General features: G+C 51.6%; 1 protein-coding gene across 3 annotated transcripts in view; it reads left to right on the forward strand.

The window, feature by feature from the left end:
* The first annotated feature begins 3,465 nt into the window (after positions 1-3,465).
* KLHL29 (kelch like family member 29) overlaps positions 3,466-26,868 on the forward strand; it is a 103,861-nt gene continuing 80,458 nt past the window's right edge. The window contains exons 1-2 of one of the 3 annotated variants that reach the window (XM_028496656.2): positions 3,470-9,440; positions 11,313-11,404. In XM_028496656.2, the coding sequence (XP_028352457.1) occupies positions 11,387-11,404 (18 nt within the window). In that variant the 5' untranslated portion in view covers positions 3,470-9,440; positions 11,313-11,386. Of the gene's footprint in view, positions 11,405-26,868 lie in introns of all 3 variants that reach the window. The other 2 variants (XM_028496657.2, XM_028496655.2) reach the window with 2 other exon arrangements.

The following is a 26,868-nucleotide window of genomic DNA, read 5'->3' on the forward strand; positions in this document are numbered from 1 at the left end:
TCTAAACTGTGACCTATGGAATGAGTTGGAGATATCCAGGGGAAAGTTGGCCCCTGGAGAAGAGAGAGCTCCCTGCAGAGCCCCAGTGACTAAAAAAAAAAAAAAAAAAAAGAGCTTGGTAACTCAGAGGACTGAATTTTGGACAGGGGTGGCAATCAGACCTGAATTGGAGAGGTCAGTTTGGACCCATATCCTGAGGGCAGTGGGGAGCCACTGAAGGGTTTATCGGACTAGTGATCAGGTGTGCACTTCAGAATGTTCACGCTGGCTGCACTGTGGGGTTATGAGACAGGAAGCAGGACCACCAGATGCAGAAATTCATGATGATGGTGGCCTGGATATCGGTAATAACAGTGGGGACAGGTGATAAAAATAACAGTGATAAGTATTTAATTAGTTCTTACTATTCATCAGACCCTATAATAAGTGCTTTACATGTTTATTTGATATAAGCTTTAAACAAAACCTATGAAGCAGAGTTTATTATCACCATTTTATAGGTGAAGAAACTGAAACACAAAGAAGTTAAATAATTGGCCCAAGATTGTGCACACCACTAATCTGAGTGGCAACTGTGAACCAGACTCCTGTTTGGACTTGAACCCAGACCCCGGTTTGATTTCAGAGCCCATGGTCTCTACTACTATATTCAGTGACTTGGCAATGGGGGGTTTGTTACTCAGGTAGGGAGGATGGGGTAAGCAGATGAATGTTGGTGTGACATATACATCAGACAGTCCCTTGGGGCTCACTTGGTGCCAGAAGCAGTGGAGAGCCCTCAGCCCCTGGACAAGGAGACACAAGAAGACAATATGAACAAACATCAGTAGAAACAACAAAAAATAGAAACTGAGACTCACAGGGGCTCCAGTTATATTAGAGTTTACAGAAACAGACACAAACTTTAAAATAATTATACCTTATCATGATCAAGGTGTTAAAAGACAAAATTGGAGTTTTCAACAGAGAATGAGAAACTGTATTTTTTAAAAGAACCAAATGTACATAAATGCATAATACCCAAAATTAAGAACTCAATAATGAGCTTAACAGATGCAACCAAAGGGAGGCATATGAACTGAAAGATTGGTTAGAAAAGGTAACCAGCATTAAGTAGAGAGAGACAAGAGAAAAAAAAATACCCCCAAAAAAGTAATAAGGTAAGGACATTGAAGTTTCGGTGAAAATGTCTAAGATATGTACGACTGGAAATCCAAAGAAAGTTCAGAGAAAATGGGTCAGAAGCAGTATTTCAAGAGATAATGGCAGAGAACATTCCTAAACTTTCAAAAGACATCAAGTCACAGATTCAGGAAGCACTACAAACTCCAAGCAGGATAAATAAAAAGTTCACACTGAGGCATTCATAGTAAAACTGCTGAAAACTAATGACAAAGACAAATCCAAAAAGCAGGGGAAAAAGATTACTTTCAAAGGTACAATAATTAAACACATAATTTTGGAAGTCAGAAGACAATGGAAATATCCTTTAAGTGCTGAAAGAAACTGTCAACTTAGAATTTTATTCCCAGTGACAATACCCTTCAAGAGCAAAAATGAGATTTTTTTAATGTGCAGACAAACCAAAGCTGAGATAATTCAACACCAGAAAACCCACACTAAAGGAAATATTGAAGTATATTCTTCAGGCAGAAGGAAATTAATTCAAGATGAAAGGTTGGTGTTTCAGGAAGGAATGAAAAGTAATAAAAAATATAAAAATGTATGTCTAATTGGATATTAGCTTATAAAACAATAAAAATACTCTCATATGGAGTTTAACACAGAGAGAGAAAAAAATAGATGCAAAAATGGCATAGGGAAGGGAGAGGGGATGGTAAATGGAGTTAAATTATTTTAAGGCCCTTGAATCGACAAGGAAAAGAGTATAAATATCAATTAACTTTAGATGTCAGTAAGTGAAGGATACAGGTAGTAACGTCTATGGATATTACAATGAAACAATGCAAAATATTTAATCTGAAAGAAAGCAAAGGAAAAAAAGAAAGGGGAATGTAGAACAAGTGAGACCAATAGAAAGCATTTCATAAAGTGATAAATTTATACCTAAATATATCAGTAAGTTCATCAAAGACATATGTTTCAACTAAAAGAGAAAGATTTTCAAACTGATTTTTGAAAATTGACTCTATGCTGTTTATAAAAAACACATTCAAGGATAAAAGATATAGAAAGATTAAAAGTAAAAAGGGGAAGAAAAAGATTCCATGTGAAAAGCAAGTGTAGCTACATCAATATCAAACTAAGTAGACTTTTAGACAAAAAGCAGTACATTTAGAGTTAAGAATAGAGTTAAAGGACATCTCATAATTATTTTTAAAAAAAAAAAACAAACCTCTGTTCACCAGGAAGATACAATAATTGCATGCACATAAGAATATAGCCTCAAAATGTATGAGGCAAAAATTGATAGCACTACAAGGAAAAAAATAGAAAAATCCACAACCACAGTGGGAGATTTTTAATACATTCTCTAAACACATTCTCTAAACAAAACAAAAATAAGGGTATAGAAAATTTGAGGATGCAATTAGTAAGCATGTCTTAATGGACAGGTATAGAATATCGTGCACAAAAACTAGGGAATACACATTCTTTTGAATCACAGACGATATGTATAAGCGCCACGGAGAAGAATAAGTATGGAGTGTTGGGTATGCCATTTTAAATAATGGGGTCAGGAAAGACCTCACTGAAGTGGCATTTGAACAGAGACCAGAAGGACATAAGAGCGTGACTCAGACACCGGAGGGAAGAAGAGACTCGGGACCTGAGGATGCATGTGCTGTCTGGTCGGGAAGCAGCCCGGGCCCCGCAGGGCAGGAGGAGAGGGAGCTGGGAGCGGGAAGAAGACGTGGGCTGTACTGTCCCCACGGGGGAGCGCGGGGCCGGCCCCGGATTGACAGGAATCAGGGGCTGCTGCTCCTTACAGAGCCAGGCCAGCTGGCTCCATCAACACCATGGAGCCAATGTCTTCCAAAATTCTGTTCAAGGCCTCAGGTGACTTCTTCCTGTCCGTGTCTGCTTAGCCCCTCCGGTCTCCCTTCGTCTCTGGATCTTGACCCCCTTTCACAGCTCAGCCTTCCTCTGCGTCTTGTCAGCCACCCTTTCAGGGAAGGCACTAAACCCAGTGTCTGTGGAACATGCACTGGGGATCTGCAACGCACCGGGCCTTCTCGGGTACTTTATCGCAGGGGTCCCCAACCCCTGGGCCACGGAGGCCTGTTAGGAACCGGGCCGCACAGCAGGAGGTGAGCAGCCGGCAAACACCAGAAGCTTCATCGCCGCTCCCCGTCACTTCATTACCGCCTGAAACATCCCCCCTCCCGGCACCGTCCGTGGAAAAATAGTCCTCCACAAAACCAGTCCCTGGTGCCAAAAAGTTTGGGACCGCTGCTTTATCTCATCCTAGAAAGCCTTGGCGGGAGGGCCGGGGGGTGGGGGGCGGGGGTAGGTGTTATTATACCATTTGACAGGTGGGAAAACTCTTAGGAGATTTTGCTCCCTTGTAAACTCAATCTTTTCACAGATGCTCACTTGAGCCTCCGATTGAATTGGAACCAGGCTCTGCTGGTGACCCAGCTTCCAGGGCAGCCACCTCCAGGGGTCCCCACTCTTCCTCCCACCCTGTCCGTACCTCTGGGCCCAGAGGACAAGCGAGGACCCTCAGCACTTCCCTCAGGCACTTCCCATTGCCACCGGTGGCAGTCCTGTAGCCCTTTCCAGGGCAGACTCAGGGACCCCACCATCCTCCTCTGCAAATCTTGCCATCATCCTGGTCACGCCAAGGGGACCAGTGTCCAGCCCCAGCCTCCAGCCCAGGGAAGGCAGAGGAGAAGCTCTCTCTTCCTTCCCCATCCAGCCTCCCAGGCCCAGTTCAGATTCCCCCTCCCCACTGGGCCTCCTCTGCAGGCTCCAGCCCTCAGGGACATGTGATCCACCCTGTTCAGTTTCTCGCATGTCCCTCAAGGTCTCCTACTGACCTCTGCTCTTGCTGCATGTGAGTCTCATCTTTCTAACCAGGCTGAGGCTCTCTGGTGGCCTTTGTTCCCATCTCCCAAGGCAAGTCTTCGCCCCAAGGAAGAAGAGAAGAGCCCTGCTCAGGAGTCTGAGGTTGGATGAGGTTCTAGCCCCTGAGTGCTGGCAAGCCTTCTACAGTTCACGATGTGATCACTGACACTCCCCAGTCTGTGCCCCACCAGAGCCCTCCGTCCCTGTCACTCAAGTCAGAAACCACAGAGCGTTGGTCAAGCCCCGCAGCCCAGGAAATCTGTTTGGTTCTACTTTCAGTAGTGATCCCAAATCCAACTACATCCGACTCCTTCCCTGCACCACCTTGTCCACCTTCTTTCTAGCTGGGCTGCTGGTATTGCCTCCTAAGTGGTTTTCCTGATTCCACTCTTCCAACCCACAGTCAGTTCTCCACGTAACAGCCAGGGAGATTCTTTTTTTAAATTCTTTTCCGTTATGGTTTATTACAGGATATTGAATATAGTACCCCGCGCTATACAATAGGACCTGTTGTTTATCCATCCTGTATATAATAGTTTGCATCTGCTAATCCCAAACTCCCAATCCATCCCTCCTCCACCCTCCTCCCCCTTGGCAACCGCAAGTCTGTTCTCTGTGTCTGTGAATCTGTTTCTGTTTTGTGGATAAGTTCATTTGTGTCATATGCTGGATTCCACATATAAGTGATATCATATGGTATTTGTCGTTCCTCTTTCTGACTTACTTCACTTAGTATGGTAATCTTTAGGTCCATGCATGTAAATGGTATTATTTCATTCTTTTTTTTTTTTGAAGTATAATTGCTTTACAACGTTGTGTTAATTTCTGCTGTGCAACAAGGTGAATCAGCTCTATGTATACATATATCTCCTCCCTCTTTTACCTCCCTCCCACCCACCCACCCCCATCCCACCCATCTAGGTATCACAGAGCACCGAGTTGAGCTCCCTGTGCTATACTGTAGGTTCCCACTAACTATCTATTTTACACATGGTAGTGTATTTCATTCTTTTTATGGCTGAGTAGTATTCCATTGTATATACGTACCACATCTTCTTTATTCATTCATCTATTGATGGACATTTAGGTTGCTTCCACGTCTTGGCTATTGTAAATAGTGCTGCTATGAACGTAGGGGTGCAGGTATCTTTTTGAATTATAGATTTGTCCGGATATATGGCCAGGAGTGGGAGTGCTGGATCATATGACAACTCTATTTTTAGTTTTTTGAGGTACCTCCATACTGTTCTCCATAGTGGCTGCACCAATTTACATTTCCATCAACAGTGTAGGAGGGCTCGGGGAGATTCTTTTAAAACATAAATCTGATCGTGTCATTACCCTGCTCAAAAGCTTCCAATGGTTCCCTACCTCACTCGGAAGAAAACCCCAGACTCCTCCCCTCGATTATAAGATCTGACCCCTGCCTGCTCCTCCACTCTCACCTCCCACCCCTCAGCCTTGCTCATCGTGCCTCAGCCTCCCTGGGTTCTTTCCTGACCTTCTCACATGCTGAGGGTGCACCCACTTGAACACTGCCCTGAGTCCGGGTGTCTGCAGATGAAGGCCCAGCGCTCAGCCCAAATGGCCTTTCATCAGGAAGGCCTCCCCTGACCAATCTATCTGAAGTCGCACCTGTGCTGGCAGGCTCTGGACAAGAAACAGATGGCGCACTCCAAGAGGGCAGTTGGAGACTGCTTAATGAAGGGCTACTTACAGAGGTACGCTTCAGCTTAGGGACGGTGAAGCATCCCCGGTGTGAGCCCAGCAGGAAGCTGGTACCGTCCTTAGGCCTGAAGAGGCTAGGAAGGAGAGTGTGGTTATCAGAACACAGAGGGGAGCATAGCTGTAGGAGGGGGCCGTGCCCGGAGCCGTGGCCTTTAGTAGAAGAATGCAGCCACCACCAACCTCAGCCCAAAGGAGCGAGCCAGAGTAAATACCCCGACCTCTCCCTGCCCTCCCATCTCCTGTGGATACTTCCAGCAGCCAAACCCACCTGGGAGCCAGAGGGCAAGGCAGCCCAGGGAGGCACTTCTCAGAGGTCATCTTCCCCAACACACAGCAAGGCAGAGAAGTGGGGGTGGACCCGGATGGAGCAAAACTGAGCTAACCCAACACAGCATTCATTACTCTGAAGCTCTACCCTGCTTCATTTTTCTTAAGAACACTCATCACTACCTGGTAAAGTATTGTGTATTTAATCATCTTGCTTTATTTTTGTCTCTAGACCCATGAGGGTGGGAATGGGGTCCTTGTCAGGTTTTGTTTGTTTTCCATTTATGTCTCCCAGGTACCTAGAACAATGCTGGCCTGTGGCAGGAGCTTAATAAATATTTGGTGAATGAATGATTGAATGAGGCTGGTATTATTATCCCATTTTATAGTTGGAAAGACCAAGGCTCTGAAAACCTAATCAGTCGAGGTCCCTGGGGGAAGCTGCCCAGGTCTTCTGACCCCCGGGGCATGGTCCCTTCACCACACCCCAGAGCGGAGTTACAACTGCTGAGAGGGTTCTCCTGTGCTTTGGAAACCGCTGTGGGTCCAGGTGGCCACCAGAGCATCAGTCCTGGCTCTTCCCACATCCTTGGGCTTTGCACAAAAGTTGAGCATGGTTTGAAATCCTATTACGCCTTAATAAAATTAGCAGAAAGGTCCAAGTACTTTTCGTGATGCTTCATGCTTGCAGCTGATATGTTTTCAGCATCCTGATACCAACCCCTTTCCCCACCCCTGCCTTTGATTTCAGAGCCATCGGGAGCTTTCAGGGAAGGTCACGCTCATGCCCCAAGACCGGGACACCACGTGCCCAGGGGCCTCTGTCTACTGCATTCTGCTCTGAGGGCTACCTTGCTGAAAGGGGCGTCGTTCCAGGGAGGAGGTCCCAGGCTCTGTGGGACCAGGCTTCATCTATCGGCGGGCGGGTGTGGGCTGAGTGCCCGGGCAGCCTGAGTGCATCTGCGCAAGCGCAGCAGGCGTGGCGGGAAGGAACGTTGCTGATACTGACCCTTGTGTGGCCCCCACCCCGGCTCCGGCTCCTCCTGGGAGAAAACCCATTATTCCAGTCTTGGTGGCTTCACACCCACGGGCACCGGCACGCTCTCATTTACAGCCGGATGATTACATGCTTTGGGGGTCACTGCATGGACGCAGCTGGCACTGAGGGTTTTGTGTTTAAATGAAGTGGCCGAGTCAGTCTGGTTCAGCTGCACTGGCCTTCAGCAGAGTGACATCACCATCCCCCTCGTTCAGCACAAGGTCATTTCTGTCCCCCGTCAGCAAACATTCCCGCCCCTGCTCCGGGTGCCGCAGGACCCGCCTCTGCTTCTGTTTGGGAACCGCTTCGCTGTGGCCTCTGGTCTGCCAGGACTGGTGACCGTGATTCTTCCTCATGAGGGATCCCAAGCTCAGTCCCCTCGGGGCTCATGAGAATGACCTCGATGGGCCTGTGGGTCCCAGTAGGGAGAGTGGACCCCTGTGCTCCTGTCCACACCTCCCCACTGGTAGCACATCTGGGGGTTACACCTCCCACCCTGCCGTCCCACCAGGCTCCCCCACTGACCCTCCTCCCCAGGCAGCCCTGTGGAGCCTTTCTTTCCTGACCCAGCTTCTCTTCCTCTCTTGAGCCCTGCAGAAAGCTCACACCCAGCCCGGCTTCATCATCTTTTTATTTCTGTGTCAGGAAGGCTACGGAGTTTGGTGGAGCCTCACCACTCTCATTTTACCTAAACTAACATTTCTTAAATTGGGAGAAAGAAGGAAAGATGAAAGGAGGAGAAACGAGACGTGGCAATGAATGCCAGAGTGAGAGATTTGCCAAGTATCTGAACTTTGTCCTCCCCACACTCCCTGTTCTGCTAAATAAAGAAAATAGAGGTGCCTCCGGGCCTTTTTTAAATCAAGATTGTATTAAAAAGAGACGTAGTTTCAATCACCAAGCAAACAATTCACAAAGACATTTTCTGGAATAATGAGAATAATAAAAGCTATCATTTTGGAGGGGCTGAACCTATGCCAGGCCCCGGGCTGTGGGTTTGGCCATCCATCATTCTCACCCACCCCATGAATTGAAAGGTTGATACCATCCCCTTTTTACAGATCAGGAAACAGGTTTGGAGAAACCTGGCGACCTGTCCAGGACACGGCACGCATGAGAGCTGGGTCTGGGGTTCGCGCCAAGTATGGGCGGCTCTGGCGCTGTCCTCGCTGTCCCCCATGATGGAGCCCCGCTCAGACCAAGGCAGGCGGCCAGAGGCCACACCGGAGCTTCCGTGGCCAGAAGCCGTTGCGACTCCCAAAGCTAAGAGGGCACCACGGGGGGGTCCCTACATTTGGTTTCTGCTTCCCATTTCAGAGCTTCCTCTCTGGGTTAGGGCTGTGACCATATCACAGTATGTTTGCCCAGCCCAGTTTGAATCCTAAGCTGGTGAAACAGAAATATCCTTGTGAAAATAGGAGCACATTTTTATTTACCAAAGGTAAACAAAACCTTTCACTGGTCTGAAGGGTTTCCATGTTTCTGCCTTCCATCTCCCCCTCCCTCCGCTCGCTTTCATTGCCCATAACATTAACCTTCAGAAAGAAACGAAAGTAAACAAGCTGGCAAATCCAAGTATCTGATTTCCCGGCTGCATCCTTCTCAGGCAAGGCAGTGGCACCTGCCACAGACTCTCTCGGGAGTTACCCAGCAGGGAGGCCTCCGCGGGCCTCACGTCCACCCCACGCCTGCCCCTCGTGCTCTCGGGGTAAGGGAGTTCCTTGCTGGATTTTGGTCATCGTGAAGCTCGCATATGTATCAGTTCATTTAGCTTTCCCTCGGTCCAGCTGGCCTTGGCAAGGCTCAGCCGCAGCTCCATGCCCGTGGCTCTGTAATGGGAAAAAAAAGGAGGGAAAATGCATTCTATGCAGGACTTGTTTTTGCGTTGGGTCAGTCTTATTTTCAGGCATGTTGTGTTAATGGGGGAAGGGTGTTTCTCGGAAAATATCACCTTCAAGTCCTGTGACTCTTTTTCAGGTTATATAAAAGGGCATTAGGCTAACGCTTGGAAATTCAGCAGCTTCCTTTCTTGGGAGCTCAAATGGGGAAACGGGCTACAATGCACCTCCAGCAGCAGCCATGCAGAATAAGAATAGGCAGCAGTTACCTTCCTAATCAGCCTTCAGTCTGGATAATATCAGCAGTACTAAAGGTTACAGCTTTTTCTGTGACATATTGCTTCTTCAGAGAGTATTAAAGATGTTTTGAATCTATTTTTTAGGAATCTTGAAACCACCAGTGGAACATTTTTGATGTCGTGGGTAATGCATAAAGCAGCAGCTTGGGAAGGCTGGGCCGGGAGAGGTACCCAAGGGTGTTGGAAGCACAAAAGACACTGCCCATTATAGTTTGAACAGTTCCGGAAGCAAGCAAGGTGGGGCATATGCTGAGATGTGGGAGTAGATGTGGCTGGGAAGGGGCATTATTCCTTTTATTTGCAGGGGGATGGAGAAGAGACAGACAGACCCTGCCTCTCCTGGGAGTGGGCAGTATTTATTGGGAAGGGAGAGCCGGAGGAAAATTTCCGTAATCATGGAAGGAATTCTCAAGCCCTGCTCTGCATTCTTATTGTTTTGGCTTTTTTTGCTGCCTGGACTCTCCCAACCCAGAGGACAGATTCATATAAAAATTGCAACAAGAAGTGATATCACTGTAGAAGTTGTAGTAGAGGGTAAATTTTATGTGTCAGCTCGGCTTGGCCGGGGAGGGATTGGGGGCCAAGATATTTAGCCAAAGGTTATTCTAGCTGTGTCTGCGAGGCTATTTCTGGGTAAGATTAACATTTGAATCAGTGGGGTGAGTAGAGCAGATGACCCTCCCTAATGTGAGTGGGCCTCATCTAATCAGTTGAATGTCTGAATAGAACAGAAAGGCTGACCCTCCCACAAATAAGAGGGAACTCCACCTGCCTGACTTGAGCTGGGACATAGCTTTTTTTCCTGCCTCCAGACTCAAACTGAAACATCAGCTCTTCTTAGGCCTCGAGCCTGCCAGTTTTTGGACCAGAACTTATAGCATTGGTTCCCCTGGGTCTCCAGCTTGCCAACTGCAGATCTCGGGACTTCTAGGCCTCCATAACCACATGAGCCAATTCTCTGTTAATTAATCAATCTCCTATTGGCTCTGTTTCTCTGGACAATGTTGATTGACTAATACACATGGCATTAATAAAGCAGGGACTGAAATATTACAATCTTTCCTGAATTCATAACCTGACCATATCAGCTGTGTCCACTATGAGAGAAAAGGGTCGTTGAATCCCCGAAGTGTTCAGTATGTGGCCAGTGGCCCCAGAAAGCTCTCTGGCCACACCTCTCTGCTGAGAATATCGGAGGCCATGAATGGAAATGAGGAGAAAGTAACACGAGGGGGAGGGAAACGGCCTCACCTGCCTGTCTCACCTGGCACCTCCAGGCTCCTCCCACCCAGAATGCCCCTTGGAAGAGCAAAGGACTCAAGCAGAGTTGGCCTGATACCCAAGCCCAGCTCCATGTCCCCCACTCCCAGCCGGCCTGGCCTCCCAGGGGTGGGTATGGTCCTGCTAAACTCTGGGAAATAAAAACTAACATTATCCACATGCTCTTGACACCCTTTTACTGTGATTGAGACCCAGGTCCATGGAAGAGTCCCTCCCACCTCCTCAGAACTGCTTTGGTAGGAGAACAGAAAACCCTCTAGCACCCTCAGGCAGCTGTCCTCTCTCTAACTGCATCTCCCCAGGTGGCCCTCGGCCACAGAGAGGTCCTGACTCTTTTCTACCTGCACAGCCTCTGTTTTTGCCCAGGTGACAGGGCCCTGGGGCTGGTGGGAGGGGCAGGGAGAGGCCACAGGGCTCACACCCTGGACTGGAAATTGAGAGGAGCTAAGAGTCCTGCCTGAGAGACTGGATATCACCTGGCACCCACACCCAATGGTCAGTTGTGGTCTGGGGGTTCGTTTATGGGGTCCATATGGGGTGGGGGCCCCAGTTGGTCCAGAGTCTACCGTCCACCCAGGCACTGTTACCAAGAATGAAAATACTGCCAGGCTTTATAGCTCAACAGTTAAGCACACAGGTTTTCTAATCAGACCCAGCTTCACGTCTCAACTCTACTTTGTTAGCTGTATAACTTTGAGCAAGTTAAGTAACCTCTCTGAGGCTCACCTGTGAACCTGGTTATGAGGAGTAGATATGAAGTAAAGAATTTGGTTCTGTACTTAATAAAGTTAGTGCTCAATGAAATTTTGTTATCATTTTCCTATTTAGATCATCAGCATTTCTCACTAGTTATATTAATACCCACAAGATTTGGAGTCTCAGCAAATAACATCATCCCGTCCATGAAAATGGTGCAAAAAGTAAGTCTGAGTGATCCACTGAAACGTTCTAACTGGGAAAAATCCAAGAGCAGCCCTATGAAGTAACTATTTCATTTGTACCCTCATTCATTCATTCAACAAACATTTATTATGCCAGCTATGTCCCAGCCCAGGCCCTCAAGGAACTCACAGCCTGGAGGAGGAAGCAGGCAATACTCTGTGATGAATCCCAAGGTCAACAGCCCTGAGCCCCATCACAGCTCATTGGAGGAAGAGACAGTCTGGCACACAGAGTGGTCAGGGAAGGCTTCCTGGAGGAGGTAATGCCTGTGCTGAAGTTTAAGTTCCACTTAGGCGAGCAAAGAGGTGGTGGCAGAGACCTCCAGGGAGGACTGTAAATGCCAGAGAGACAAGAAAGAGAAAGACTGGGGACCAAGAGAGAGGATGCAAGAGTGCGTGAGGAGCGTGGTGAGGCATGAGGCTGGAGACCAGACTGCGGCCTGGTCCTGGAAGGACTCGTCCGCTGCATGGCCGGCTCAAACTCCGACCTGAGGACAGTGGAAGGTCCCTGAGGATTTTGAAGCAGGAGTGGCACGGCCAGGTTTGCATTTTTTGAAAGCTTAGGGGGACCTGCTGGGCTGCCTGCCTTGGAAAGTCACAGCCTGGGATGCAGCAGTGATTCTTCCCTGTAAGAACATCACAGGGGCCCCTCCCACCAGGAGGACCCTTCAGGCCAGGGCGTGGCCAGGCCTTCACTGGAGATGCAGTGTATGCCCTGTACAAATGGCAGATCTCCCTCGCACAGTGCCCACTAGTCCTGTGGTGCCTTTATGCAATTTCGATAAAGGTGCTTTACTAGTCAGAGTTCTCTAGAGAAACCAATAGGCTGTGTGTATATATATAGTGAATATTTATGTTAAGGAACTGGCTCATGAGATTATAGAGACTGAAAGTCCAAAATCTGCAGGGAGGCCCATGAGGCTGGAGACCCAGGGAAGAGTCGATGCTGCAGTTCAAGTCCAAAGGCTGTCTGCTGGCAGAATTCCCTTTTGTTCAGGCAGGGCAGTCTTTTGTTCCTTCAGCTGATTGGAAGAGGCCCACCTACATTAGAGAGGGACGATCTGCTTACTCAAAGTCTGCCGATTTAAATGATTTTTTTGGCGGGGGGGGTTAGTTTAGTTTTCTGCTTTATTAATAAAAGTTTAAATGGTACATACTGTTGGTCATTTCATTCTTATTCTTTTAGTCGTCTATTCAAGCACAAACTTGGAATTTCATAGCCGTAAGGTCAGGACATAGACTTACCAAATGAAACCCTGGGCCCACTGTGTTAAGAATTGTACTTGCTCCCTCATGAACTATACCATGTTAATTACTTCCTTGACACTCTATGAAAAAGTGATAAATGTTCATCTCATCTAAAAACACCCTCACAGGAACATCCAGAATAACGTATGACCACATATCTGGACACCATGGCCCAACCATGTTGACACATAAAATTAACCATCCCAGACAACCTTCCAGGCGGACGCGACCCTTTGCCCCAGGCACATGGCTTAGTGGGCAGAGAAGGGCACTGCACGGCCACATACATGCAGTAGCTCGGCCACACCCCATGTGCTCGCAGGTGTCTGCTCTGACCTCTTGCCTGCTACCCCACTGGCCCTGGACCAGACCTGAGGCTGTTCAGACACACCTGCAGCAGCTGCAGCTCCTTGGCCTCTCTATTGCAGGAGGCCAGTTCCAACCAGAGCCCCTGGTCCTTGGCCCCTAGACTCAGTGACTGCCCCTCTGCTCACCCCCTGCTAGAAGGGAAAGGAAAATGTGCACGGCATGCTTTAAAATAATGGGTCTGTGATTGTCCTCACCACAGGTGGGGCTCTGAGTCTAATACGTCACATCTAGGGACACCTCCAGAGCTGAGCTGAGAGCTGGGGCTCACTCCTCCTGCAGTGTAAGTGCCTGGTCCCGGCCTGGGCCAGTGGGATATTTTGAGGGTAGTGGGTGCACTAGGAGGGGTCTGGGGCCTCAACGTGACTGGGGCATGGGAGAAATGGATCTGGGAAATGGGTCCACTCCTGCAGGCCTCGGCTGTGGCTCCTCTTGAAATCCAAGTATCCCAGTGACAGGAACTCTAACACTGATTTTAGAAAACTTGGTCCCAGGGGCCCAGAAGCAGGGCATGGTCCACAACGACAGAAGAGATTATGATCTACAAATACGAACTGACTGCCGGAACGCAGAATGCAGAGGGGAAGCTGCCTCCCCTTTGGCGAAAAATCAATGCCTGGTGTCAGGACTCGCTATTGACAGCTTGATTAGGAAGGACTCGAAACTCACTCTGCCCTGGAATCATACGAGGAAGAGACAGTTGGAGGCATTTCTGGGGCCTTGGTGAAGCCAGCAACTGCATTAAATGCAGACCATCCCCACCCCACCCTCTCAAACATCATGGAGAAGCTTCCCTATTAAGCCTTCATTCATCCCTCAAATCTTTACTGAGGACCTGCTATGTGCTGGACCCTATCCTGGCGATAAGGCAGAGTCTTGACTTCCAAGAATTCATGGTCTATTGGGGAACGGATGAGCAAATAGGAATTACAATCCAGGAGCACATGGGGGCTCCATCCCCGCGAGGGGGAGGGGTGGAGAGGGTGTTAGAAGACCCCAGGTGATGCATGTGGCCTGGCTGGGGAAGGAGGCTGTTCAGGGGAGGCTTCTCCAAGGAGAGGATGCCCAAGCTGAGTCTTCAAGTGTGAGATGGAGTGAGCCTTGATAAAGGGGAGCTCACTGGACACACAGAGGGGAGGGTTTGAGCCAAGGCATGGAGATAGGAAGCAGCAAAGTGCCAGGGTAGGAGTGGCGAGAGATGGCACCCAGGACACCAGGGGGTCTTTGGGAACTACATGGGGGAGTTTGGACTTGACCCCTTAGACTTCAAGGCTTCAGGGTTTTAGAGGGAGGGGTGATGTGGTCATATTTACATTTTAGAAAAATACCCGCAACACAAGGATCAGGGTAGGGCAGACCCCACGGTGACAGGAAGGCCAGGTGGAAGGCAGAAGCGGGGGGCAGGGGGGAAGGGCTGCTACAGAAATATTGAGGCGAGCTTCGGCAAAGCTGCTGGCGGGTGGAGAGTGTAGGGACAGGGACCGGGCTGTGAAAGCTGAGCCCCTGTTTCCACCTTGACCACAGTGCATGGGGGAACCGGCTCTGGGACCGAGCACACAGCAGAGACAGCAGGTCTGGGCTGCGGAAGCAGAGGTGGGAATCCAAGGGGACGCGCTGCGTTGGAGGTACATACAGGTGGAACACACAGTGGAGGTGTGCAGGAGGCATTTGAATATGTGGGGCCTGGAATTTAAAGGTGGCAAAGATTTGGCAACCAGGCGATAAGGAGAAGAACGGTAAAGAACCCCAAGAAACACAAACAGTTAAAGAGAGAAGGCCAAGCCCACAGAGATGGACCTAGAGGCCAACGTACACCGTGCGTGAGAACTACGCCGTGGGCAAGCCTGGTCCTGATCACGGCACGCGCGTTCAGGGAGCTACTGGGATGTTGTCTTACGTGGTGCTCAGCCTGTCCACGGCAGGGACAGCCTTGGAGGAGGGACCAGGGTGCTCCAAGTCCCCGTCCCCTGGCAGAACAAGCGTTTGCCTGTGAAGGAAGCTGGTCCTGCAAAGCAGCCGGCTCAGTGGTCTCAGGCCTCTCCCAGCAGAAGCAGCAGCTGAGGCACTGGCTCTGCAAGCCAGAGCCCCAGGCGCCCCCTCAGCCCACCTGAGTGAGGCGGCCCAGGGGAGAGAAAGGAAGAGGCCTCCAGGCTAAGACGCTGCTGTTTTCCAACTGCCCATTTTTCCAGTGAGACCCAGAGGGGAGAAGGGTCTAGTCCAGGTTACCCAGACCCCAGGCCCCCCCGACTCCAGGCTCCTGGGGAAGCTTGGGAAAGGCCGGGCGTGTCTGGAGCATCTGGGAGGAGAGGAGCATCCTGGGCCCCGGTGCTGACGGGAACGACTCCTCCAGGCTGGGAAATGGGCAGCCTGGAAAGAATGTGAAAATGCCGAGCCCCCAGGACATCAAGGGGAGCATTCATACATTTTAAAACAGAAGGCGCCGCCAAAAATATGTGCAACAGAAAGTTGCCCCCGTGCATTTGGGGAGCGCTCACCAGACAAGCTGCCTGAGGCGCATTTGTGAGTAACAGGCCCTGGGAGGGGACGGGAAAGGGGTAAAGTCTCACCCTCCTCCCCTGCATCCTGAAGCTTCCGCAGCCTCCTTCTGCCTAACGCTCCGAATGAGCCCAGAATGATGTCACTCTGTGATGGTGAAACGCTGCCCTTGGTATCCAGGGCCCTGGCATAGGGGTGGCCACCGTACATCCCCAAGGGCTAGAGTCTCAGCAGAGTCCAGCAGGCTGGGGGAGGTGGGACCTCGTGTCAGGACGAAGGGGGAGATACGGGGCATCAGTGCATGCCAGCTGCTGTCTCTTTGTACCCTTGTGTGTGACCTGCGGGCGGCTCACGTGTGTCTTAGCTCAGGCTGCCGTCACGAAATACCAAAACCCAGGTGGCTTATAAACACCAGACATTTATTTCTCGCAGTTCTGGAGGCTGCAAGGCTGAGATCAGGATGCCGACACCATCAGGTTCTGGTGAGGACCCTCTTCAGGGGTCCGACTGCCCCACGTGTCCTCACACAGCGGAGAGCAGGGGCAGGAAGCAGCCTTTCTCATCGTCTTCTAAGGGCACCGGTCCCTCTCATGAGGGCTCCACCTTCACGACCTAACCTCCTCCCAAAGGCCCCCCTCCTAATGCTCTCACGTGAGGGTTAGGATCTGAACTCTGGGGGGACACACACATTCAGCCCACAGCCGCGTGTGAGGAGTGCAATTACTGCCGCGCTAGGGAGTGTTTATGCCGCGTGCAAGCTTGTGTGTGCAAATGAGGCCAAAACAGCGGCCCCTTGCGGTGAGCACCTCACTGTGCCAGGAGTCAACCGGGCCCTTCTGCTGTACCTCCTTACACAGACCCCTCCTCGGGCCTGGGAAGGAGGGGACTATATCATTCTCCTTGTGCAGGTGGAGAAACTGAGACTCAGAAACATTCCATCCTTGCCTGGGGGACTTCGGAAATGAAAGAACAGGGACCCAAACTCCCCACTCTGGACGACCTTATGTTCTGACCCCAAAGGCATCGTGTTCCCTGGGCCCAGAATAGCACATCACCCCCTGCTTTCACCCCCAACACGCCCCTCCTCCTCTGGCTCAGGACTCAGCCCCCTCCTCCAGGCAGCTTTCCTGGACACACACGGCTGGGGTAGGTGCCGTGTGTCACAGCACTCGATCTCTCCAGGTTAAACCCATTTCCTTGCCTGTCTCTCTGCCAGTCTGATCCGCCGGAGGGCAGAGTCCTCGTCCTACTCGAACCATAAAGGGTGGACAAATGGTGGTCCCAGAAGAGGGAGGATGGCGAACTCCAGCTCAGGACCCTGGACCTAGCCATCTGCTCCCAGACCCTTGAAAACCCCACTCCAATGTGGGCTGACCCTCTCAGCCCTAACTGCAGTGTTGGCTTCCCCTGCCTGAAAAGCCCCCCATCTTTCAGGACCCAGCTTCAAGCCCGCCTCCCAAGCCCTCTGCCCTGCAGGCCTTTCCAACGCTGAGTGCCAGACAAGAAGCCGGCTGTCCGCATGGGTGATGCCAACAAGACAGCACCCACACACAGCGCCCTTGTGTGCTAGGCACGGGTCTACGTCCTTTGCACTTAGTAATTCATAATCCTGCGGTGTAGGTTTAGACTTACCTCAGTTTTAGGGGTGAGGAAAGGAGGGCCTGGAGAGGTCCATTAGCTTGCTCCCAGCTCACCGCACTTGTTAAGTGGCAGGGCTTGCACTTGAACGAGGCCACCCAGCTCTAACTACCCCCAGCCGTGAGAAACCCCAGGCTGCCCTGAGGAACTCACAGTCTGGTAGGTAAGACAGACTTCTGCTGTCCCAGCGGGCCCAGTGTACAGGGGAGAAAGCCATCCCACACAGACCTCAGGCCTCAGACAGGGCGTCAGAGGTAGTGAGGCTGCCTGGAATGTGCTGGAACATCTATCCCTCCCTCCCTGGAGAACTGGCCGTTGCCAGGTTCCAGTGGGCCTGCCCTGGGGTGCCTGGAGGCCTTTGCGGCCCCTCCAGTGCTGGCCTGTGCCCTGCAGCGGGGGTGGGCCCTGGAGCCCTGCGCCCAGGTTTACCCAGCTGTGGCCTGGGGATGATGCACTGTCTGGGACCAATCTGTTTGCCTGCCCCTCACAGAGGGAACGGGCTGTTTTCTCCCTCCTGTAATTGTTACCATCTGTTTCCCTTCCTCGTGTTTGTTGATGTTTTCTTGTTTTAAAACTGAAATGAGTCAGATTGGAAACTGATTTAGGAAAAAGTGTCTGGGAGGGAAGCTCAAAGTGGCCATGGGGGACTCGGTGCTTCAGAGCCGGCAGAGAAAAAAGATTCCGTGGGGCAGGCCGGGGGTGTCTGCCAGCATCACCTGCCCTGTGGGGGGCTGGAGTCTCCCCGCTGCCCAAGCAGGCTGGGGCTTGTGGGTGGGGGGGGTCTGTGGGGGAATGTGGAAGGCGTGTGTGTAGGTAGGCAAGTGCGTGTGTGTGCAAACTTGTGCACCCATGTGAACGTCCAGCTGCCGTTCTATCGGGGGTTTTTAAGTCAGTGCCTGTGTCTTTCCCTTCCTGTTCTCATCCACCAGTCACCCTAGACTCTTGGTTCCTCACTGCTGTTATTTAAGCCAAAGAAAGGTGCTCTGGGACCCTGCCCCTGGCTATCTGGGTCTACAAGCCCAGCACAGCTCTGAGACCTTGACCTGCAAGTCAGACCAGCTGCCACCAGAGCTTGTAATACCCTGGCTTTGGTCTTATGGCCAAATGGCTAGGCTTCGGTAGATGTGGCATGTGACTCACAATCCAGCCTGCTTTCCTCCCCTTTGTCCTTTCTTGATAATTCATAGCCTGGGGGGATTCTCTGGCTCCAGCAACCCAGAGAAAATGGATGTGGAAGACAGATGCCTTGAGCACGGCATCCTTCTTGCATTCTTGGGTTCCCCCAATAGCAATAATAGCTGCCATTGCTGAGCCCCTTGCTTTGTCCCAGGTTCTGTGATAAGCCCTGGAAACGGGGGATTTCTACTCCTCACTGAAATCAGTCTTTGGGAGGAGGATTACCAGGCCAGTTTTCTAGATGAAGAGCTAGGGGCTCTGAGATGTAAATTGACTTGTGCCAAGTCACAAGGCAAGTTCGAGGTGGTGCCAGCCTCGAACCCAGACCTCCCACCTGCGGGGCCAGAGCTCTGATCATTATGGAGATGGGAGGCACTTCAGGAAACCCTGTGCTGTCAGCTGGACGATCCTGTGGTGGCCACTCAGGCTGGCTGCGTTTCCACCAGAAGTTTTCGGATCCTGCTTCTGCCCTTGTACCTTTGATTCCAAGCTCCTTCTTCCTGGGAAGCCACCTGGCATGGGCTCAGCCTCACTGCACGAGGCAGGGCATGCATCTCATTCCACTTACTGTGATGTTTAGGGGCGAGCAAAGGAATCGTCTCATGTCTGCATATTTAAGCGCTCTTATTAAGTGGAACAAGCTATTTCTGAACACGAGAGTGGCCAACTGCCTTAGAGGAAATTAAAACGAACCATGACAATGGAAAATTGCATAGGGGCATGGCGGATTCTCCGGAGATAAATACAACAAGGCTTTCAACAGCATTCGGGAAAGACTAGAGATCAGGGAGATTATGTTGTGAGAGAAAAAAGCAAACCACTGGAAAATTAGAGCTCAGGCTGTTGGGAGGACCAAGCGAACGCTGGTCAGGCCTGTGGGTGGCCCTCCATTAAATACCCCTGGAGTCTGGTGGACAGGGTGGGGCAGAGAAGCAACAGGCAGATAGAGCTCAACTCAACTCGGCAAGCATTTTCTCAGCATCCATGGCGTGCATGCTATGTGGGTACAAGGGAATGAACTGTGTTCTCCCCAAATTCATAGGGTTGAGTTCCTAACCCCCACTGAACAGGAAGAGACTAGAACCTTCTCTCTGCCGTGTGAGGACAGAGCAAGAAGGTGGCCGACTACAAGCCAGGAACAGACACCGGAAAATTAGAGCTCAGGCTGCTGGGAGGACCAAGCAAACGCTGGTCAGGCCTGTGGGTGGCCCTCCATTAAATACCCCTGGAGTCTGGTGGACAGGGTGGGGCAGAGAAGCAACAGGCAGATAGAGCTCAACTAAACTCGGCAAGCATTTTCTCAGCATCCATGGCGTGCATGCTATGTGGGTACAAAGGAATGAACTGTGTTCTCCCCAAATTCATAGGGTTGAGTTCCTAACCCCCACTGAGGTGGTCTTTAAAGATGGGGCCTTTGGGAGATTCTTTGGTTTAGATGAAATCATGAGGATGGGGGCCCCCATAATGAGACTATTGTCCTTATAAGAACAGGAAGAGACTAGAACTTTCTCTCTGCCGTGTGAGGACAGAGCAAGAAGGTGGCCGACTACAAGCCAGGAACAGACACTGGAAAATTAGAGCTCAGGCTGTTGGGAGGACCAAGCGAACGCTGGTCAGGCCTGTGGGTGGCCCTCCATTAAATACCCCTGGAGTCTGGTGGACAGGGTGGGGCAGAGAAGCAACAGGCAGATAGAGCTCAACTCAACTCGGCAAGCATTTTCTCAGCATCCATGGCGTGCATGCTATGTGGGTACAAGGGAATGAACTGTGTTCTCCCCAAATTCATAGGGTTGAGTTCCTAACCCCCACTGAACAGGAAGAGACTAGAACCTTCTCTCTGCCGTGTGAGGACAGAGCAAGAAGGTGGCCGACTACAAGCCAGGAACAGAGCCCTCAGCAGAACCTTGTCATGCTGGCACGCTGATCTCAGACTTCCAGCCTCCAGAACTGTGAGAATTTCTGTTGTTATGTCACCCAATCTATGGTATTTCATTACGGCGACCCAAGCTAATACAGTGAAGAATGGAGTTGGACACACTCTTCTGGGACTCAGAGAACTCTTGGGACTTGAGTGTTGTAAACTGGCACATCTAAAGGCTTGACAGATATTACCTGTTATAATTATGATTTCTCCTATAGCCTGTGCACTCGCCTAAGCCAGAGACTATCTATCATCGTCTCAACCACACGATAGCTTCTCAGTAAGTGTGGGTGAATGAATGAGTGAATGAATGATGCATCTGAGTCAATGGGCCCCAGCACCAAATGGATGGAGTTGTGGTATCCAGGCAGCCCTGCAAGGAGGTGAAAGGAAGGGAGCATTAGCCCAGGTAGTCTGCTGGGGAAGGGGTGCCAGTGGATGGGGTTTGTCTGGGACCCTCTCCGTGACCCAGGATCCACGGCAAGCAGCCACAGGCAGAAAGCCTCTCAGGCCGTCTCCATGGTGGGTCCAACCCAGTGGCCCCAGGGGTTGGTACAGTGCCTGCCGCATCCTCTTGCAGGGCAGGGCCAGAGCGTTACCCTGCCCTGGTCACCCAGAAGCCCACTCCTCCTCCCATGTGACGCCCCTGGAGAAGCCTATCTGTCTGTCTACCCCAAGAGGGGCTGCTTCCCTGTCTCTCTCGCCCTTCCACCACCTCTTAAGGATTTCACCACTTTCCCTTTCGCACCTGAACCTCCAATGAGTTTAGATAGAATCTGTCTGCCCCTGCAAGCTTTTGGAAGCCTGAAAAGATGGGGTAGAGCTGAATGATGCCATTTCCTTTAAAAAAAAAAAAAATCACTTGAACGGCCTCAGTCCTGAACTAACGTAGCTGAGCTGGACCACGGCCAGAGGGCACGCCCCTCCCTCAGGACACTGCCTGGCCGCACACTTCTCTCACAGAGAGCCTGGGCAGGAGATAGCAAAGAGAAAGCACCAGGCAGCGGGAAGATGTCAACTGAGTGCCTCTTCAAGCGTTCTGGAAGATTCCACTGCAGAGCTGGTCAACCCACCGGGCTCCCAGCGCTATACTGCCTCGGAATCTAGGCTCCAGTGCTGAGACACACACTCGGGCACTGACTTGCTTCCGTGAGTCTTGAAGTCCTGGCAGTAAAACAGCTCCTTCAGGTGTGCCACCCCGTCTGAGGAGCCGCCTTGCGGCGACATTTGTGCTATGTTGTTTGTTTCTTTGTCCTGCCTGGCCTCGGGGTGGCCCTGCCACAATCCTCTCTCTTATTAGGCTTCTAACGAGGTCGCTGAAGATGCCTGTGTCAGGACCGTCTCACCAGGCGTGAGAGTCGAGCTCTCAGTTGACTTCTGCCCAGAGAGTCACAAGGCAGAGGGCTCAGAAGTCAGAACTGTTCCCTCTCGCCGGCGAGCCTTTGTCTGTAACGACAAACAAGGAGTACTCCATCCAGACCCACGACTCAAAAGGTGGACGGTGGATTTGAATAGGAGTGTCAGGTGTTTGTTGAAGAAAGGACCCCAGGGGAGCCGCAGACGGTGGGCTAGTGCTCATTCTTGGGGTCCTTTCTGGCTCCAGTGGGTCCTCCATACAAGGAAAGCACAGTTTGTCCTAGAATGCTCTCTGGGGAGGGGCTGGGAGGGCCTTGGGGTGCAGAGGGGCCAGGCTAGCCCCTGGCCAAGCCGTTCTTGAGAGCCCACTGCTACCCCCGCCTCGGGTGGTTCAGAGCCAACCCCAGGAAGGCCTGGTCCCAGATTAATATCGGGCGCTCAGAGTACAGGCGTCTGAGGGCCAGGCCGGGTCAGCAACAGACCCGCGCGTATCCCCGCCCCCTCTCTCAGCTCAGCTGCCCTGTGCAGGGGACTTTTCCCCGCCAGACTCACTGAGGATTTCAGATCTGAAGATAACAGAGGCTCCTGACGTGGCTGTTGTGTGATGTGCGTCTGTGAGTCTGGAGCCAACCCCCGGGGGGGACGAGCGGGTCACGGGCTCTGAGGCTGGGAGGTCGAGGGGCGGCCCCAGAGTCATCGCCTGCAGGGCCAGCATCTGGGAGACGTCCATCACGGATCAGAGCAGGGCTGCCCCTGCCTCACCTACCTTCCCGCCCACTCTGGCGACAAGAATGAAGATGGGTCTCTGTGCTCCGGAGGGAGCTGCGCTGTCACCAGTGTGGAGCTGGGCGGGAACAAGCAGGGCAGCTGGGCCTCTGAGCAGGCCGGGCAGGTTCCAAGGAACACAGCTGTCGGGGGGCCGCGAGGGCCAATTGAAGGGGGCGATGAAAGGCCCGGCCCAGCGCTGCGAACAGGTGTCCCTCACTCTCCTCCTCGTCCCCATCCATCCGTCTGGGCCACTGGCTCCCTCCTCACATCACAGGCGTCTGCTGAGGGCCAGGCCTGCCCTGCACCTTTCAGCAGAATGAAAGGGAAACTGATATCAGAGGGGAGCTGAAGCACAGGAAAGGCCTCTTTCTTTTCAAAGACTTTCGTTTGTGATGGGCTTTTTTTTTTTCTAGGTGATCTTATTTCAAAGACCCTTTGAAAATTTTGTGGGGTTTTGTAATGGATGAAAAGTTACTTGGAAATGGGACTAAGAAGTTTTCCGTTAAACGTCGTTAGAGGAAAGTTGAAAGCTTTGATTTGTAAGGTTCCACCAGATTTATCATTTCTTTTGTCCGTGAGGCCCATCCACTGGGAGGGGGTCTGGGGGAAGGGGCTGGGGGCCTGGACAGGGCACACGAGGGAGCACGGAGCAAAAGCCAGCCCCAGCCGCAGTTGCTTTACATTTGCAAGGGAGGCCATCTGAGCTGATCTTTCCGCAAAAATGTTTCCAAGGTATAGACTTTGATGTTGGAACAGGGAATAGCAAACATACTTCCAGAATACTATAGGAAGCTGGGTTCTACCAGAGATGATGGCTACCACACAGATGTTTCATATCAGAAAAATAATTATGAAAGAAGATAGGGCCCAGATGGAGCTGAGAGAAGGGGCCAGAGCCGGAGCAACACTGGCGTGAGCCCTGGAACACATCCATGCTGGAGAACCAGCCAGAGAAGAGGCCAGTGAACAACACAACAACCAGGAAAAGCACTGGTACAGAAACTGAAGGGAAGAGTTTCAAGTAGGAAGGAGGAGGAAGCTGGTATTGGGGATCAGAGAGAGCACGGGGAGATGCTCCTGGGTTTGGCAATAGGAGATGACTGTCCATTTAAAGGGGATGGTTTCACTGGAGTGCAGGGGTGGGAAGAGTTAAGCAGTGAAAGCTGAGGGGTAACAGGAGTGGGTACCAGGTGTCCTGAATGCCATGGAGGGGGGACAGGGAAGGTAGATGGATGCTGGAATGGCAGGTAAAGTGGTCGAACAAGGATTTTTTTCAGTGCCCATGATGGAAAGCCAAGGGGAAGGGGCTGATCAGAGGGAGGGAGTGGGGACGTGAAGGGTGGGAGTGCATTGCTGGCTTTGGAGAAGGGTGGAGATGTCAGTCTGCGCTGCCCTGGTCTGAGACTGAAGAACTGGCCCCATTGGAGAGGGCCAAGGCCTCACTGGCAGGGGTTGGTGGAACATGTCAGTGGTGGATTAGAGTCTGGGGGTCCGAGGGAGTGGGCGAGATGATGGAAGGACCAGTGGATCTGGCTCCCCACCCCCAGCGTGCTGTCGGGGTCAGAGCAGGAGGCCCACTTGGGCTGGACACGGTGGGAGAAGGAGAGGCCATGGCTGGTACTCCTGTGACCAGGGATTCTAAGTGTAACCCCAAAAGGGGTTACACAACCCCAAAAGGGTAGTGTGGGCAGGGGCTTGATAGGACTACTCCCGTTTATGGAGTTGCCAACCACAGCAGGGGGGCCTGGGAACATTCCAGCCATCACAGAGCATTTCTGAGGGTCTTAGGATAGAACAGGCCTCAGTTAGCGCCCCAAGCCTGGCAGGCTCTAGCTGTCGTTGAAGTTCTGTGGGCCTTCTTACTCTCATCTGTAAAATGAAGGTGAGAACACAGATTTCCTCAGGGAAAGAAATCACATCCTGCCCATGTCTGGCATGTAGAGGGCGCTCAATAAACGTGAGCCATTAGGATGGGGGCAAGCCGGGCAGCCCCACCTCATCTGTGCCTGAAGCCATTTATGGCTGGGGTCTGTTGGGTCCTCATGGTGATTCAGTAAGAGAAAGAGGGCACAGGAAGTGCTTGGTGGTTTCAACTTAAAGTATTTGCCTGGGATCGCAGGGCCAGGTTAGAGGCTGACCACTGGCCTCTGCAGAGCTGTCTCCCACCCCAGCACATGGTGGCCCTTGCCACACTGCCCCCTGGGGTGGAGACCTGCTTTCTCTGCTCCCTTACCCCTCCTCCCATCACATCCTCTGCCCCCACCCAGCTCCTGGCAGGAACACTTGCCCTCCAGAGACATCATCATATTCCATAATATGATTGGAATCTGAATATATATTTAAAATGACAAGTTTGAAATTAAAATTTAAATAAAGAATTACTTTTCTGTAAGTTGCTCCGAAAGCAGTAATTTAGCAGCAAATTGAAAGAGAAAGGTAAGCACTGGTCCTTTAAATCATCGTGCAGTTTCCAGAATGCGAGCCAGAAGTGTCTCAATTTAACACATCATTGGTTAGTATTATTAGAAATTTCGTCGGGCTCCAGAGCGCATTATGGCGCTGCTCCGAAGGGGGTGCCGAGGGCGCGGCCTGGGTTCAGGGGCCAGAGAGGGCAGCCTGTTTAATGAGGGCAGGAGGGGCTCAGGAGAGCCTCCTCCGGCCCCAAGTGGGGATTTAACTGCGATTATTTTCTTGTTTGTAGTTCAGTAGCAATCATGAAATGAGAACTGAGAGACCCATAAATGTCATTTGCTCTTCCCAGAGGTCACAGACTTACAGCTTTGGTGTCTGTCAACACGTTTTTCTGACCCCTAGAACCTACGCTGGGAACAGGAGTCCATGAAGACGGTGTCACCTGTCTGGCTCCCATGAGCCACATGAGCAGGACCAAAAAGTCTGTCCCGACTGGGACCTGCCCAGCAGCCTCAGCCCCGAGGTCCCCCACGTTGGGGCACAGGGGTCTGAGAACTTGAACGTCAAGACTGTCCTTACCCCCACCAGAGTGAGGTCCATAGACTGCATCACCTGGTAGGCCTGTTAAGGAGCCACATTTTGGGGTCCCGCCCAGACCTACTGAATCAGAAGCTCTGAAGGTGGGGTCCTGAAGCCTGAATTCTTTTTTTTTTTTTAATAAATTTATAACCACCTATTAACACCTGTTAACATTTTGCCTTTTTAAAATTTATTTATTTTTTTATTTTTGGCTGTGTTGGGTCTTCGTTTCCGTGCGAGGGCTTTCTCCAGCTGCGGCGAGCGGGGGCCACTCTTCATTGCAGCGCGCGGGCCTCTCACTGTCACGGCCTCTCCCATTGTGGAGCACAGGCTCCAGACGCGCAGGCTCAGTAGTTGTGGCTCACGGGCTTAGTTGCTCCGCGGCATGTGGGATCTTCCCAGACCGGGGCTCGAACCCGCGTCCCCTGCATTGGCAGGCAGATTCCTAACCACTGCGCCACCAGGGAAGCCCCTGAAGCCTGAATTCTTACCACCCTGCCCCCCGGAATCTTCTTATGTGCACTCACACAAATCAGAGGGCCCCTGCCACAGAGGTGGTCAATGCTCTACCTGTGAGATCCTGGAAGCCAGGCTCTCATGGATAACCTGCAAGTCCTAGAAAGCCAGACATCTAGGTATAAACCCCGGAGCTGTAATCTAAAAAACTCAGACACCAAAATATCTCTCCCTTACCCCCAGCCTGAATTTCCACCATTACAACACCGTTCCTTTAAGTAAGAATTGCTTTCCTGGGCTTTCACCTTTGTAGTGTGAGGGCCCCTGGGAGGTTCCCAACACCCCGGTCTGAATAAGTTTACCAAAAGCCGGCCTCTGTCAGTCCCCACAGTTGGACCTGGGCACCATGAAGCCCCTAGGTGCCTTGCAGGAAGAGGGATGCTGAAAAGGAGGTGAAACACCCACTCTTTTCAGGGAGCAGGCTGCCCAGTTATGCTCAGTCCTGGAGCTGGCAGCCTCCAGGAGCTGATTCCCAGGGCAGCCCAGGGTTTGGTGGTCAGAGATGCCTTGGACATTCATGTCTGCTAGGAGCCCCGTGGGAACCTGCAAGAGGAGCCCTGAGAATGCTTCAGAGTAAGAAGAAAAAGGAAATGAGAGCATTCACCACTGATGCTGGGCCCAGGACACCAGAACCTGCATCATCCTGATGCTCCCAAGTCCGTGTGCCTCTGCCACCAGCCTCTGCAGAGCATGGACTCGGAGCTGTGCCGGCTTCCCCATACTGCCCGACCCCCAGACCCAAACCTCACCCCTGTGTGTCTGAGCGGGAGGGCGCACGCCTGTGCTCCAGCCGCAAGGGAAGCTGGCAGAGCACGTGTTCTGGCTTCCACCTCAAGATGGGGGCGAGGTGCGGGTGTTCAAAAGGTGCCAGGCATGGGCTTCCCTGGTGGCGCAGTGGTTGAGAGTCCGCCTGCCGATGCAGGGGACACGGGTTCGTGCCCCGGTCCGGGAAGATCCCACATGCCGC

Source organism: Physeter macrocephalus, chromosome 12 (assembly GCF_002837175.3).
Source record: "Physeter macrocephalus isolate SW-GA chromosome 12, ASM283717v5, whole genome shotgun sequence".
Classification (NCBI taxonomy): domain Eukaryota; kingdom Metazoa; phylum Chordata; class Mammalia; order Artiodactyla; family Physeteridae; genus Physeter; species Physeter macrocephalus.